Genomic DNA, 15,521 nt, shown 5'->3' with positions numbered 1-15,521 from the left:
AATTAACTGGCCTTTTGTGGTTCCCTATTAAATTCAATATTTCACAAACTGCGCCCAGCGATCATCACGTAGATCTAACATTTTGTGCGATGGACTTGTTGCATCATAAACCTGTAGGTTTGTGTCTAAGATTATCTGTGGAGCCTTATTGGTGTTGTGGATGAGAAGATGAAACCAGCTGGCTATTTCATATATTGTCAATTATAGTACTGTAATGTTAAAAATCTTATGTCTATGTCTAGTTTGAAGTACCTAAGTGCCATATGCTTTAAATTCCATTACAAAATAGCCCCAAGATATCTACGCTAATAAATAATTCTCAGTCGTAAAATGTTCCACCTAGTTGATTTTCTACTACTTATCGTAATTTCTACTATCATCATTCATCAGTATGATACCACTTACAGCCTCACCATCAATCCCAACCACGTTGCTAGGATTTCAACACTAACATTTAAGTTAATTTGCGACTTTATTGTCCATGTAATAGGGCTTATTATCGCTAATAAATAACAATGAAGAAAATGGCTATTGTGTTTTAACGCCATCGATCATAAGTATGCTTCAAATGGAGTCTAATGGACCTGCTGCAATGAGATACGTCTTGAATAGCGATAAAACGTTGCATTGGAACTATTACTTATGGAGACAGATCAAGGACTTTGTGGTTGCTTTATGATTCTTATATGGCATGGGAAATAAAACTACTGTGACAAAACATGTTGGAATCATTTTGAAGATAAGGTGTGAAATATGAGCTTTGAATTCGAATGTTTTCGTTTCGTGTCCCAGTTGCTGACAGTTAATTTACCAACACTCTTCCTCTTAATATTGTTATTTCTCCACCATAACTTACCCTTTCCTTGAATGTTGTGAACAACTCATCATCATAATACATAACGCTTCATCTATCCTGCTTGATTCACTAGATCGCATCACCAAATAGCTCCATCATCATCACAATTCTCTGGACTCATTGCTTTCAACATTACACCATCTCGAACAAATCCAGTAGCAACAACAACAAAATGTATTGCACCATTAGATAGCACCATTAGCATGCTATGTTCTCAATCTGTAATAACATGTGCGATGTTATTGTCATTCTCTATTACTGTAATGATGGCAGTTGCCGCATCATTGGCCCACTTGATTGACATGTAGCATTCGTTGCGAAATCCCCCTTTTATTGTGAGTTTTTAAATGTTTCATAATGGCTCTTGGCCTTCGGAGTTGATAAATGGGATTAGTTAGCACTATAATCATAACTGAAATGGGTGACGGATTTCGACTAATCGTAGCAAATCTTTGCGGTTTCATCGATTTTGTGAATTGAAAGTTTTTTTCAACCTTCCAATAAATAAACCCAATGCCCAAATGAGCCCAATAATTTAAACTTAAAAGCATCTTCTATATGAATCAGAAAAAATGAATTTGTCTGCGGTAAGGGACGTTAATTCCACAAAATAAATGCAATAATATAAACCCATTGCGATTTCAATTAGCAAAAATCTTTTCACATTTCAAAGAGTCTCATTACTGACTCATTATACAATTCCAAAAACAAACCAGAAGCCACCTGGTAGATTACTGTCGGCTGCAGACAAGTAAAGGGCCGAAATGCCAGGATCGTGCGCGGGCGCAACGGTACGCGGACTTTCGAACCGCTATGTACTAGCTGTATATCTGCCTGTTTATGTACACTCGTAGGATGTCTGATATCTTAGCAGTTATGATTTGATGCCATTATGCAGATGAATAGTGTGAATGCAAGACCTTAATCATTTTGTAGATATGAATATTAAAATCTTAAATTCATACACAATGATGACATTCTTTGCCCTCGCGTGTTATAAAATAAAATACCTGCATAATCCATTCAATTTCTGATTTCTAATCATGTGGTAAGTTTTGCAAGACAAAAAAATATATGCAAAACTTGTTTTCGTGAACTTTACTGGCATCGCGGTCAAAATTAATCAAGTCCAACTTCTTTGGTCTTCATATTTAAAACTCGTTTCCGACAATGCAGATGCCATTTAAGAAAAATGCTTCTTGTCGAATGTCACTGTCAATTTCAGAATCAAGGAGAAGTTCGCATTGGCGAAATTATCGAGAACGCAGCTGAGTATTATACAAAATGCATTCATTTCAAAGAACATCTCGGATCGGAAACTTTCTCTCAAAGTTACAGTATTACGGAGTGGTGTTTTTGATGATTCCCGGAATCTTTATCTTCCAAATAACTGTCGTATATCCTAACCTTGTCGAGATGCTGCAAGTTGGTGTCATAAAACAGTTGGTTCATCTCTGCTTAATAACGTTCTGCTTCGTAAATGTTGTTGGTAACATGATTTTCAGTATGATAATGGACTCAAATTTAAAGAAGCCAGTGTATGGTGAGGGAACTTATTGCGAATACTGTCGGATGGCGAGGCCAGCGAAGAGTTGGCATTGCATGAGGTGCAATGCTTGCATCTTAAAGAGAGATCATCACTGCGCTTTCCTCTCTCGCTGCATCGGACTCAACAACCAGAGATACTTCATCCTATTCCTCGGTCACATCTTGTTATCGATGATCTATGCTACCTATTACAACTACTACTTCGTGACAATGAAGTTTGAAAACGATGGCTGGCTACTATCAGCGTTCCGCATCCTGAATCCTATGATAAGGTTCGTTATACCAGAACCTATGGGCGTCAAGGACTTGTATGTGTTCTACTTATTCTTGAACATGGGTCTAATAGTTTGGTCTGGTAGCTTGTTCTTCTATCATACAAGAAATATTGTGATGGGGGTGTCCTCTTACGAGTCTAAGTTCCCTGAGCTAATGGACTCTTCGAAGTGGAAGGATAATATGTTAAGAGTATTTGGTACTAGATGGTACCTGGCAATAGTATGGCCGATGTGCGAGAGTCCGTTACCAGATGACGATAAAGACCCTTGATGGGATATTGTATTAGGTATAGTTAATTGTAAATATTTATTCACATTAAAGAGTTAAGTTAATTCATGTTATCTTTCTTCAAATACCCCGTTAACCATTAACCCAATTTAACCAAATTTTGAACACCAAAAGCAGCAGCCAGTACAAAACTGGTAGCTTGATACAATCTTGAGACAACTTACTTCACAGTCCGCATTCTTGGCAGTTTCAAACCTGATGCGATAGAGATCTGCCAGGATACGATTCTGTTTATCATGATAGGTTCGAATGGCAGTGTTCAGGGTGTTGGGAGCATTCGACCGTTACGTAAGCGATAAAGCGGAGACTGAATGCTAATGTCCAGGAAGTGGGCTTGGCTGTGGTACTATGATAAATGCATGCAGTTAGGAGTGGATACGAATCGTTTGAATGCGTGCTTTACATAAAAATTTGGTTATACGAGTTTTAGTTTCGAAGTTAGTTTTAAATCTGGCTACTGTGTTTTTTTTTTATATCGAATGATTTTGTGATTCTAAGAACTGATTTCATTCAATACGTGTATGCAAACTGATTTATGTATTTGTTGTTAAAGCTTTAACAATTAAAAACAAAACAATTTGCTAAAAAGCAGAAGAATTTAATTTAACTCAAATAATAAATAAAACATTTGCGTCTTCTAATAAATCAATTTATAAAACTACTCCCACCCAAAATTAAACAGCAAAACTAACGGTAATTAAAAGCCTAATCAACGAAATACATGGAAGTGCACTACAATTCGACGCATGCGCTGTGGCGATGCGCACGCGACGCCGCCGGTCACCGTTACGCGGAACCCGTTACCACATACTCCTTTATGTTCGACGTAATGTTCTGATTGGTGGATAAAGATTCAACATAAGACAGTTGATAAAATACAGTTTTGTCTCCAGAAGCTAGTGATTTAGATCTCAAATTATTATCTATTACTAAGAAATTTCAATATCTATGAGCTTAATTACTAGGGCAGCTAAATTGGTAGTAGATAAGTCATAGCTTGATTTAATAATGTTGATAAGTGGTACTCCCAACCTTCTTCCTAAAAAGGTTATGTTATCAATGTACAAATTACAAATCTAGCTTTATACTTAATTGTAGGTACGAGTATGAACTCATTGTAAAACCCTTTAACAACTTTTCGGGATTGCATGCTCCGCTCCTAAATTATTATTTAATCTTCTACTTTATTGGTGATTCCACCCTTCACAAAATCCTTACTCATCTAAATTCAAACCATCTACACAATGCACCAAAAATATAGATGTCATCAAATGAACTTCACCTAATTCCTCATTCACGATATGACACAGCAATCAGCCATCTCTTGAACACAGCAGTGCAGTTGCAACACGCACACGGTCTGATGACAATCCGTCATCTTTATAGAGAGATCACGAGCCTAAGTAGGGCGAGGCGAGTGATGATGATGTAGTGGTGATTGTAAATGGGGATATGTTTATGAGTGGTGATTTGGAAGGTGTAGGTAGAGGAAGGAATGGTGTCGATAACTGTTTTAAAGTTGATTTACTCCCAAGAATTGCTTTACAGCCAGCTATTCAGCGATAAAAGAGAATAAACGAAAATAGGTTAGCTACCACGGTGGTCATAATAAAGTAACAGATTTATATTCCTTATTCACTGAGAATAATTTACACTTGTCCAATTTATATACCTACTCAATCGTCTGTACGTACCTACTCAATATTTCCTTGATAGCGCATGAGTAATCAAGATTATCAACTTTAAAAGCTCACTTAAGCCTAAGTACAACATATACTTGAGAAAAACCAGCCAATAATCCGAACACACCTCATTACATACAGGATAGAAATCGCACGGAAACATTCAATATTATCGTACTCGAATCAACCGCAGCACAACTTTATAACGGAGACTATAAAATGACTCACAGTACATTATCACCGTACAAATGTATGCGATCGGAGTCTTGTGCAACCGCAGCTGTAAGTTTGTCAACAGTTATGATATTGCTGCCTGCTTTCGCTTCGGCTCATGTAATTTATGCACTATAATATTATGTATGAACATGTGTTAAATAACATGGAAGGCTCGATTTTCTAATTTTATTGCATCTATCAACCACCTGGCTTAGGCAGTAGGAACAAGTTCTCTCTGAATGAAACCAAAGGATGATAGTTCAACAAATAGCCTTTGGCAGGTTCCTAAGCCATTGGTCTATTGTCTGAATGAAAACTGGTTAGCCTGTCATTAGTAGGCGGAGAGTCGAACCTGTTATAACTTATGCACTATCACGATTCCAATAAATATTATACTGTGCATTCTGTTGATTTCTCAGCCCCATTCACGCCTATGTGTTTCTGTAGGTTTATGATTTTATTTCACCTTTAGAGGTTGTCATGCTTACAATACTTGCTCAAGACAATATCATTAGATATGAAAGGGAAATTAAAATACAATCATTATACAAATGAGCCTCATAGAAACGATAAAGTAATGAAGATAGGGTCTTTCTACCACTCTTCAAGATGAAGTTATAATGAGTCCTAATAGGAAAGAGTTAAGTACCTATAAAAAGTGTGTTTACGTCGAAATGATTGTAAGTAGCTCCAATGATGATGATAGTTAGAAAAGAAATGAAGAAGCTGTGATAAAAGCGCCAATGAGGATATGGCTAGGAAAGTGGCGAATGTAAAAATGTTAGTTGAGAAAAACTAAACAAATATTATGATGGCCATGCACATGACAGTGTACATACAAGACAAAATAAACAAGCTAACTTATTCAAACACGGCTAGAATCCGGGGTTAATGAGAACTGCTCTTGACACTCAAAAACACATCTTTGCACAAAACCAAATTGTACGTAATAACCACGTTTTTGCAGCACGATTTTGAGCAAAAGTTCAAAGGGCTAGTGAAGGGAGTGTTCAAGGAAAAACGAACGGTAACTCGTTGTTAGTACTTAATGTAATATGTGATAATAAAACGGAACGCAATTAGTATGTTATCGTGAATTATATGTTCTGTTATGTTTTATGACAGGTATTGAATTGGTGTGATTTTGTGAACGTGTTAGTTAGTGGTCACACGGAGTAAATAATCGTTTAAAGTTTGACCTACAAAATTGTTTGAAGTTTTATAGCTTACGGTTGAATACTGCACTAGATAACGCAGAATGAACTATTATGGAGAATGAGTGTAAATGCTAACAGGAAAATGAGACTGAATAAACATGCGGTTAACGTTTTGTGGAAAGTTAGGCTTACAACACTACCTACTGCCTACTATTTAAACTATCACAAAAAATAAATTGAGCATGGAATAAAAAAGAGACTCTAGAAATATATCTGGCGTAACTCTGTTGCTTAGCGGGAAAAAGTTCTTCAAAAATTGAGTTCCAAATAACAACATTTAACAAATCAATGAACATTTCTCAGATAAAACTCATTGATAATACATATTTGTGACGTCATTACTATCCTCCGATTGGCGTCTGCGGCCAATCGATCGATTTCGACAGCCATTATGAAACAATCGATTTCCGATCAACAATAGATCGAGCGATTATGTCAGCGAGATGAGTTTTTGATTCGATACAAATCGTCTGTCAAAATCTGTTAGATAACTTCTCTTTTTCGTGCAAAGATTTGTACGACCTAGTAATTTTGTAATAAAGCGTAACGCAGTAATTTCAGAAAATATTTTTTTCCCAAAAAGTTTCGAAAACAGGAATCTGATGCGGCCCGTTTGCATCAGTTCTTAGTTCACTTTTTTCACAAGAAACGAGTTAAATAATCGTTTGGAATCGTGAACTATCATTAATGCAACACTATTGGTGCATTGCCAATGATTAACTAGAGTATTAAATTGCTGCTTCTTTAATAGAGAGGTGAAGAAAATATTTCTTACGGTGTTATCCTCCATGTATAGAAATTACGCTTACTGCCTTCTTAGTTAGATATTTGTGATGTAACTGCTGCTTACCTGAAAAAAAAAAAAATGTATTGTTAGTTTTTTAACCAACGTACAAATCAGATAGATAAATGAGATACACAAACAGATTTAAAAATTCGTTCCGATATCGTAAGTGAACTAAGTCTAGTTCAATTCGAGAACTAATAACTACGACCGATCAAAATTAACTTTCGCAAATCACCTGTACCTTGAAAATTGATCAGATTTCAGACCCCAGGTTTCATAATGCGACAGCCGGAAAATACCGGTAATACACCTAAACGAAAACCGTAAAATTATTCCTTCCAAATTAAATATTATGAAACCTAATCATATTTTTACAATAACTTGAGTGGCGTTTAAAATAAAGTAGTTTACGTAAGCACTCTGTGGGAACAAATTTTCATCGAAAAATAGAATTAATATTTTCTTATAGATAACAACATAATGGGACAATAGACAAAATTGTGCGCAGACGCCGCCGCCGTGGAGTCGGCCTTAATAGTTCACTGAAGCGAAAGAATTTCATTGATTGATCATCTGTGACTGTTTTTCTGTTATTGCTTTTAGGCATTTAATCGAGTACTATAGAGGTATTATTGTTTTTTTTTTTTTCAATAAAGTAGTGAAGACCATTTGTTTGACCTGGATTGCCTTTGACCTGCTATGAAAGATAGCATGGGGGACGCCAGAGAGGCGGAATCTAGTCTCAGATTTTAAATTTACTATGCAGAAGATACATACAGCTGGTGCATAGTAGTGTGATGTAAATATGTTTCAGCATACAATTACAAGAAAATTAAACTAGGTTTTGAGCTTAATTTTCTCGGAGACGCAGACAGAATTAAATTTTTGGCACATTTAAACTAAAACTGCAATCATGAGCGTAGTCTTAATTTAATTTCATAATTGTAACTAAACATTTGCACAATTAACGTAATTATTCGTCATTATCCAACTCAATGACAGTTTTAATTACATGATTAGTAAGTTAGCTCACAATTCTAGGAGCTGAGCTAATTACCTATATCACAGACTTGCGCTAATCTTACATTTACTGAATTACTAAAACTGACCTACCTCAATAGTCTAAGCACAATTAAAAAATATTTACTTTTCCAGTAAGGAAACAGAAAAAGAGGTAGACACAGGATTTGAGAAAACCGTCTCACTCTTTTTTTGCGATACCAAAAGTCATAAAAGAGAAAAAAAGTTAAAAAACATGCCTGGTTATTTGTTGAAAGGTTAAAGTCATAAAGTCAATAAATACTCTAAAATCTTAGCATGTTGTTAAATAAAACAGTCCCCTAACAATCAGTTAGGGAAAATAACAACATTAAAATCATTAAAATAGTTCTCAACATCTAAAAACCCAAGCTTTATATGCTACGACAGATACAATAAAAATATCAATCAGTCAAATCATTACATAAGTTTTTGTGATATCAATTCTATTATCGTTAATTCAATAAGCCACGAGGGTCAGGCTCGATAGCCGTGAATATTTTTTTGTCTTTATTAACTTTGACAATGATCATAAATAATGGCCGATACCTGCATAAAATAACAATGAAACATTCTTTATAATAAGTACTGGATCATAAGAATTAGATGGAATAAATTAGATAGGCAAGGTTCTGTTGAAAGAGTCAACTTCAAAGGTACAAACAAAGTTATTTGAGAGACAAGACCTGTGTTAGTAATCGTTCTGTTCTGTGGAACAATTTCTAAATAGCTTCACTCATACAGCATTTAATTAACGTTACTAAATCCTATTCATACAAGTAAAAAGGAAAGAAAGTAGATAAAGATTTCATCAACTTCTTTAAAACATCCGCAACCAAAACTGAAAGTTCGCAATATCCTTATTATTCATACCTCCAGTCTTATTCATCAACCTTTTTATTTCTTTACAAACCCAGCCTTGCTTTGTTCACAACAAAATTAATTATAGTGACGCAACGGCTTTCACTAACGTGGATTATGTTAATACTGATTATAATGTTAACGTTAATTATGATAAATAATGTAAACAGGTCATCTTGGCTGCAGCACTCATTGAATTGAATGCAATCATTGAAGCTTATATGGCACAGTTGTGACGTGGAGGACCTTATGTGTCAGAAGACGCTACATAGGTTATTGATGGTGGATTTAATATGGGACAACTTGTTTGGTGGTTATAGAATTATAATGGGGACTGTTTTGAAGGTCCAAACCATAATTCCTTTAACTTAGAAACAAGTTGTTAAATATATAGACAGAAGATGCCTGTAAATATGAAAACGATGTTAGCACTTGCAGAGTAAAAAACACAAGTTTTTTGGTATCATCATGTAAATCTTGTTGCTCTGGCAACTAAACAAAAAAACTGTCAGCCATCTACTTGGTAATTACTTTTCTGACAAAAAACCTATTTTTCACAAAATCATTTTCTAACCCAACACATTACGGACACAAAAAGCTCCAAACGGACCAAAATTCGTCGAAATCAAAAATGCAAACGAGCCGTGTCGAAAATGACATCAAACACACTACCGAATTGACAATAACACAATAGATTACGTAAGTTTAACCTGATACCGTAACTAGGCCTGGTCAAGCCGATGGTCGGTAACCAACCGTGACCGAACGGTAAAGGAATGATGCTGCAGGTTTATACTGATCGGTAAAAATGTATGAAGCGGAACGAGCAAGGTTGATGCAGAAATAGATTGAGGAATGGGAGACGTTGCTTTAAAGTATTTTGATGTAATTGCGATATGGTCTAATGGAGATGGTCTTGATATAGGTGGTCGTGTTGATTAATGGTAAACTATTTTCAAGCTTGATTGACCCCACGCGGTGTAGTCATTTTAACTTTTTGCAAATAGGAGCACATTAATGGAAATGTGATGATGATGATGATGATGATGATGTCCTCCTAGCCGATTATCGGCTACGGCGGCTGTTCTCATGTAAGGAGATTAGCCAACTACGCAGGACATATTATAGTGCACGAGCATTTGCGCAGACACAGGTGCACTCACTATTCCTTAACTCTCATAGCCCGATGGGACGGTAATCCGACACGACCGGAGAGAGATCAGGCGCAGGACCGACATTTACGTGCTCTCCGATGCACGGGTGTATCAATCACCAGCTTCCAGGCTCCGGGCTGCTTTGTGAAAGTCTTCTAAAACCCACAAAGCGATTTCGGCCCGACTCGGGAATCGAACCCGAGACCTCGTGCTCAGCAGCCGCACTTGCGACAGCTAGACCAACGAGGCAGTAAATGCAATTAATCATGCAAAGAGGAAATGTAATTAATCATGGACTACCTACACCACAATCAAAAGTGTAAAGTAATTAATATCCTATGAATCATGAATAATTGAATTGAGGACCGGTTATAAAATTTGCAAAGCGGGGAAATGTCAAATGTGGGGATTCTGATTATTCAACCAATCAATTAGTCAACTTGCAATTTTGAATAGATTTTTCCCAACTTAAGAATTAGCCTAATACTTTGTCCTTTCGATAATGTACAATGTGTGTACTAGGTGTGTTCAACACTGTTCTAGAATTGAGCTAACTTAGAATTGCCCTGTCCAGTAAAATCTATTGAATCTGTTGAATAATAGATGGTCACATACAACAACATTGGACTCGTAATTGGCAAAACTCAAACCAAGGAAATCAATACTGTTAACGTTGATCACGCACAGAAGGTATTTGGCGTGCATCCATGCACTCATATGTAATGCCTGATGCAGCTGCCTGAATTTCCTGCAGCCTTCCATTGAAGCAATCATGATTAGAATCTGTTTGCTGAGGTAAAATTCCCTTAGTGTATTTTTCCTTTGCAAGCGTTATTTCATTATGATGTGCCAAGCACGCAAATAAAAACCTGGAACCCTTCATTAGAAGGGTTCTGTAGTTTCTTATGATGTGTCCTAAATTCTTGTAAAAGCAATGCAAAAATCCTTTTCAAGGGAATAGTATCACCAAAACCGTATTTGGAAAATCTGCCAATACGTCTTTGCAATTCATCTCTTCAAGCCCCTTAACTATGACATTATCATCACCATGGATACAATGATAGGCGTGTATGAATCACTCAACCACATATTCACAGTCGTTAAGTAGAATTTTCGCTAATTATACATTCAGAGTTAACAAATCGTTATACAACGCGGAAGTATTGGGTCGTGACGGCTGTTCGTGACTCCAATGAGTGTCATAGCTAGTTTATATGGAACGCCCAGACTGGCCCGTCCCCTGGAGTCCTAGTGATTGGAATTAACCTGTGATTTATGGGTTCGATTAAATGATATAGTAGATATATCTATGATATACAAATTGCTTGTCGCTCAAGTACACCTGAACCTGTTCCTATTGTTTCTTTGGTCGATAAAACTAGCTTGTTATGTTGTGGTGTGTCCATTTCCATGGGAATGTATGAAGCCCAATCAAAGTTCAAAAATTAATCAATGAGAATATGTGGTAATAAGAAAAGTCGTAAATAAACAAACCATATAGGTAACCATATAGGTAAAGTAACAGCCTATGTGAGGACAGCAGTGCTTAAGATTGTGATTTCCGTCACGTCGATAATCCCTGAAGGCAGAACGTTAGAGATTTCCAAAGGACAACTTACAGACAGATTCAAACTTCTTTTTGATTATAAAGTTCGAATTTGTCAATGTTTCCTTGAGGCACTTAGTGAAGCATTTAACTCATTCACAAAAGATTTTTCTCAATTCAGATCAATTGCAGTAGAAGCAGCTTAACGTTAATTGAACTTACCCTGCAGCAATTCATGTCATGTTATCCATAAGAACCTTATCGTTAAAATCATTAACATAAGGAACCACATTATTTATTTCCTTAAATTGTTTAATCTCGACATCCTAAGGCACGGTCTTTAAATCAAAATCAGCATTCCATTCATAAAATAAGATCATAATAACTTAAACGCTTGAGGCAACAGTAAAGAATTGCTTGATATATTATTTGGACGTATTATAATGCAGGGGCGTTTTAATTGCTTCTTTATTATTAAAAATAATCGTTTGTATTATACATTTTTTGCGACCAAACAATTAAGTCATGGTACATGTAACTCGTATGTGGGTGATGTTTGTTTTCAATGCCATGGCCAGAAAAAATCTATGGAATTATTTGAATGGAGACTTCGCCAAAGATGATATGATAAAATATTAATTCGGTTTTTTGAACCAGGAAGGATTAAGACTGATGTTGAGCTATTGTGTTACCTGACGTTTATAATAGTCTTTCATAACGCTTAAATCAAAGATGAATCGAAGACTGAACGAATAATAATTTAAACTCTTATTCAGTTTGGTCCAAAAACTTGCGCTGAAGTTTTTACAAATCATCTTCTGCTAATTCCCTTTGACTTGACTACGATATACATAGTTACAAAATTTTAAGTAGGTACATAATCCACTTTCAAATAAATGTCAACGGCGACTTATAATTTTCTATCCATAACCTTTTGTGTCGGATACATGGCATTTGACGTAAAGTTTCCTCAACTGTGCTCAGACGAAGCAAACCGATGATTGATGATTGATGAACCGATGATGTAAATTAAGGCACGTGCGATTCAGATGACATACCACACGTTCTTGAAGCACGTGCTATATTTATACTTTGAACTGGTTACACAACTCCAAAAGTTTCGGTGAATGTAGTGCAAAAGGTACCTATAATTCTAAAAAATTGCCTGGCTAGAAAGAGGCAGGTTTTTTGTAGGTATAGACTCGGTCATCTTTGAATCGTATCTATTCATTGAGACATCTTATTAATCGGGAGATATGTATCTCTAGAAATATTGTACCTTTTTCTGCAACAGTAGATGAAGTATTCAATACATCTGAACCTGGTATTATTTAGAAAAAATCATAAAACACATGTTAAACAACGTGTTAAAGAAAAAAGCATAGAGATGCTCCAACACATATAGGTACCTAAGTACTATTAACATCATTAAATAACTTGAAGGTACAAAAACTATTGATTAGCTCTCGATAGCTTACCGTCATGAACATCACGACGCGAAATAAAAACATAATTTAACATGTGTTAAAACACGTGTTTTGATAAGTAAGGATGTTAAAGTAATACTAGTTTTTTATGATTTTATTGCAGATTAATAATAAAGCACAAAAAGCTAAAGAAGCAATGGGTAAAACTAGCAAAACCGATATTGTTTAGCAAACCTTCAAAATGTTGCTAGGTTGCTTGTTGCTAGACTGCTTAATTTTACTGGAACCAACAGGAACATAAGAAGGAACATAACAGGAACATAAGCTATCTGCACGATGACAATTTCCAACAAGTTACCCAACAAGTTCTACAATGAGACAAGAATTAGTTTTGACAATTGCTCATATTGTAAAACATAAGTCTAGAATTGTTGATTGAAGACGTCTCAGTATCATGAGCGTTGAAATACCTACCTCTGATAAGATCACATTAAGGAAACTACATTATTCTTACCATTCAAAACAATCCAAAAAACGTTTTGACATTTCAAAGTATGTATATCCTAACAAAAACTACAACCAAATGATTTCTCGGAACGATCCTTTTGTAACTTAAGCTGATGTAAAAGCTAAAAATATAAATGTCTATATGTTTTGGGATGGACCTCGTACATTGCTCTTTTGGATTTATCGAAGCTGTCCCCTTTTTTCAATAACTAACACCATATTTGCCAACAGGGTCTTTAGCAACTATAAGCAAGATTACCTATGTTTCCCAAAAATGAAGATCCCATTCTATTCGTGTCTTTGGCAATAGATCTCATTCTACAGGTACATGTCTCTAGTGACAAATATTCAGCCAGCATTAAACACCAAACAAATAAATGGCAACGTTTGTCACACAAGCTCAAGTTGAGAGCAAACTTAATGATCTCCTAGCGTGATGCTCAAACGACTGTAAAAACATTTCTATTGTAAGATACCGGCAGATTTGCTGCTTGATTGATGGCATTATTAAGGATACGCTCATTAGCTGTCAATGCTCTAAGCTAGCTAGAAAAAGATTGATAAATGAGGTTTGCTAATATCGGCTCATCTCTAATATGCTTAAATTTTATTTATCCATTTAATGAAAATGGAATATGGAATATATTTTTTTAAACTGTTTCTTAAGAAACCATTGTACCTAATCGTTTTATAGAACTTTGAACTCGTAATTCAGCAAAAAGTGTTTTATTCTAAGCAATTTAAGCGACTTGGACTGTGAAGAGAATTAGTGTTCACGTTGCTTGAAGATGCGCTCAATGCAGCAAAAAAACGGAAATGTAAATTACATCTAATTTACATCTTCTGCTACTACCGACTCTGCTGCTGTCAAAGCGACAAACCAAATAAAAAAAAAGTACTTTAGTATTTCAATATCAGACAGTGCAACAATACAAATATCCAGCAAACGAAAGTTTAACATCAGCAACTGATTCTATCCGTATTCAATTCAAATGATCCGTAGAAAATCGATAAATTACACCTACTCTTGAACAAAAACATTGACAAATCGTACCAAGAGTGCAACGTTTGAGCAGAACTAAATGTCACTTCTTCTGGTATCAATATTGAATATTCGTTTTGAAATGAAAAAGCGAAAGTAACTGGCTTGCGGAGTGTGGGGTAAAGTAATATGCATAATATTAGCATACCGAACGAACGGACGAACACCTCTGACGTCATGTCAACTCATAACATAGTATTAAGTGCGTTGAACGATCGAAATATTTTGAAATCGATGACGATCGTGAACAAAATTAAATTGAGAGTAGAACAATATAATAATATGCCATATAAGAAAGATTTTCTCAAATTACCGTGAAGAATAAAAATGTTTAGAATTGACGCATTGCGTGTCATTCAAAACGAGTTTCCCTTCCACCAGGTTTTGAATACCTAATTCAACATAAGGCACCAAGGTACACCTTAGGGTCGAAAAACAAAAAGGTGAAAGAACTCCAAGGTTATGGAGATTCAAATCAGGTTTTAAGTAGAAATTAAAACGCATTAAACCTTTTAATCATTTATTTACTGGAAGTCTTGTAAAAATCAAATAAGTAATGCACTCGGTTCCACTGCAGAAAATGCTGTGGATATACTTAACTACTTACAAAAAAGTTTAATAATTTTTATTAGTACAATTATGCATTTGTTTGTTGATAATGAAACCATAAATAACGTTTAATTTCTTCTAAGTGGAAGAAAAAAGCTATGTTTTTGTATTTCAATAACCTTGAGTTATCAAAATAAACGTAGTTTTGTTTATTAGCAAATTATCAATCCATTTTTTTACAACACAGTTTAACAATCTCCAAACATTCTTACTATTATTATCAGTCACTATGGAATCACATAGGCAGCTGTACAAACAGTTTGTATACTTAGTCATTAAATTTTACGTCGCACCCGGTTACCTTTAGCTCGAATGCACAAACTGCACTGTTGTAAAACTTTATTTCTAATGTTGGATAACAGTTCCCCATCCACAGCAATTTTTTGTAAGTTATTAAAAGAAGATGTTATTCTATCTTTTAATTCATCAACCGTTTTAACAGGTTTTGAGTATACTTCCTTTTTAAT

General features: G+C 35.4%; 2 protein-coding genes across 2 annotated transcripts in view; one reads left to right on the top strand and one right to left on the bottom strand.

The window, feature by feature from the left end:
* LOC110370444 (cyclin-dependent kinase 12) overlaps positions 1–15,521 on the bottom strand; it is a 117,491-nt gene that overhangs the window by 71,670 nt on the left and 30,300 nt on the right. The window lies entirely within an intron of this gene.
* LOC126056000 (probable palmitoyltransferase ZDHHC24) lies at positions 1,983–3,012 on the top strand. Its single transcript, XM_049847283.2, has one exon. It carries the CDS (start codon positions 2,141–2,143, stop codon positions 2,948–2,950), a length of 810 nt encoding a protein of 269 aa, XP_049703240.2. The 5' UTR covers positions 1,983–2,140; the 3' UTR covers positions 2,951–3,012.

This window comes from Helicoverpa armigera, chromosome 4, assembly GCF_030705265.1.
Source record: "Helicoverpa armigera isolate CAAS_96S chromosome 4, ASM3070526v1, whole genome shotgun sequence".
In the NCBI taxonomy this organism is placed as follows: domain Eukaryota; kingdom Metazoa; phylum Arthropoda; class Insecta; order Lepidoptera; family Noctuidae; genus Helicoverpa; species Helicoverpa armigera.
Note: the sequence above shows the minus strand (reverse complement) of the source record. Positions and strands in the feature narration are given on the sequence as shown.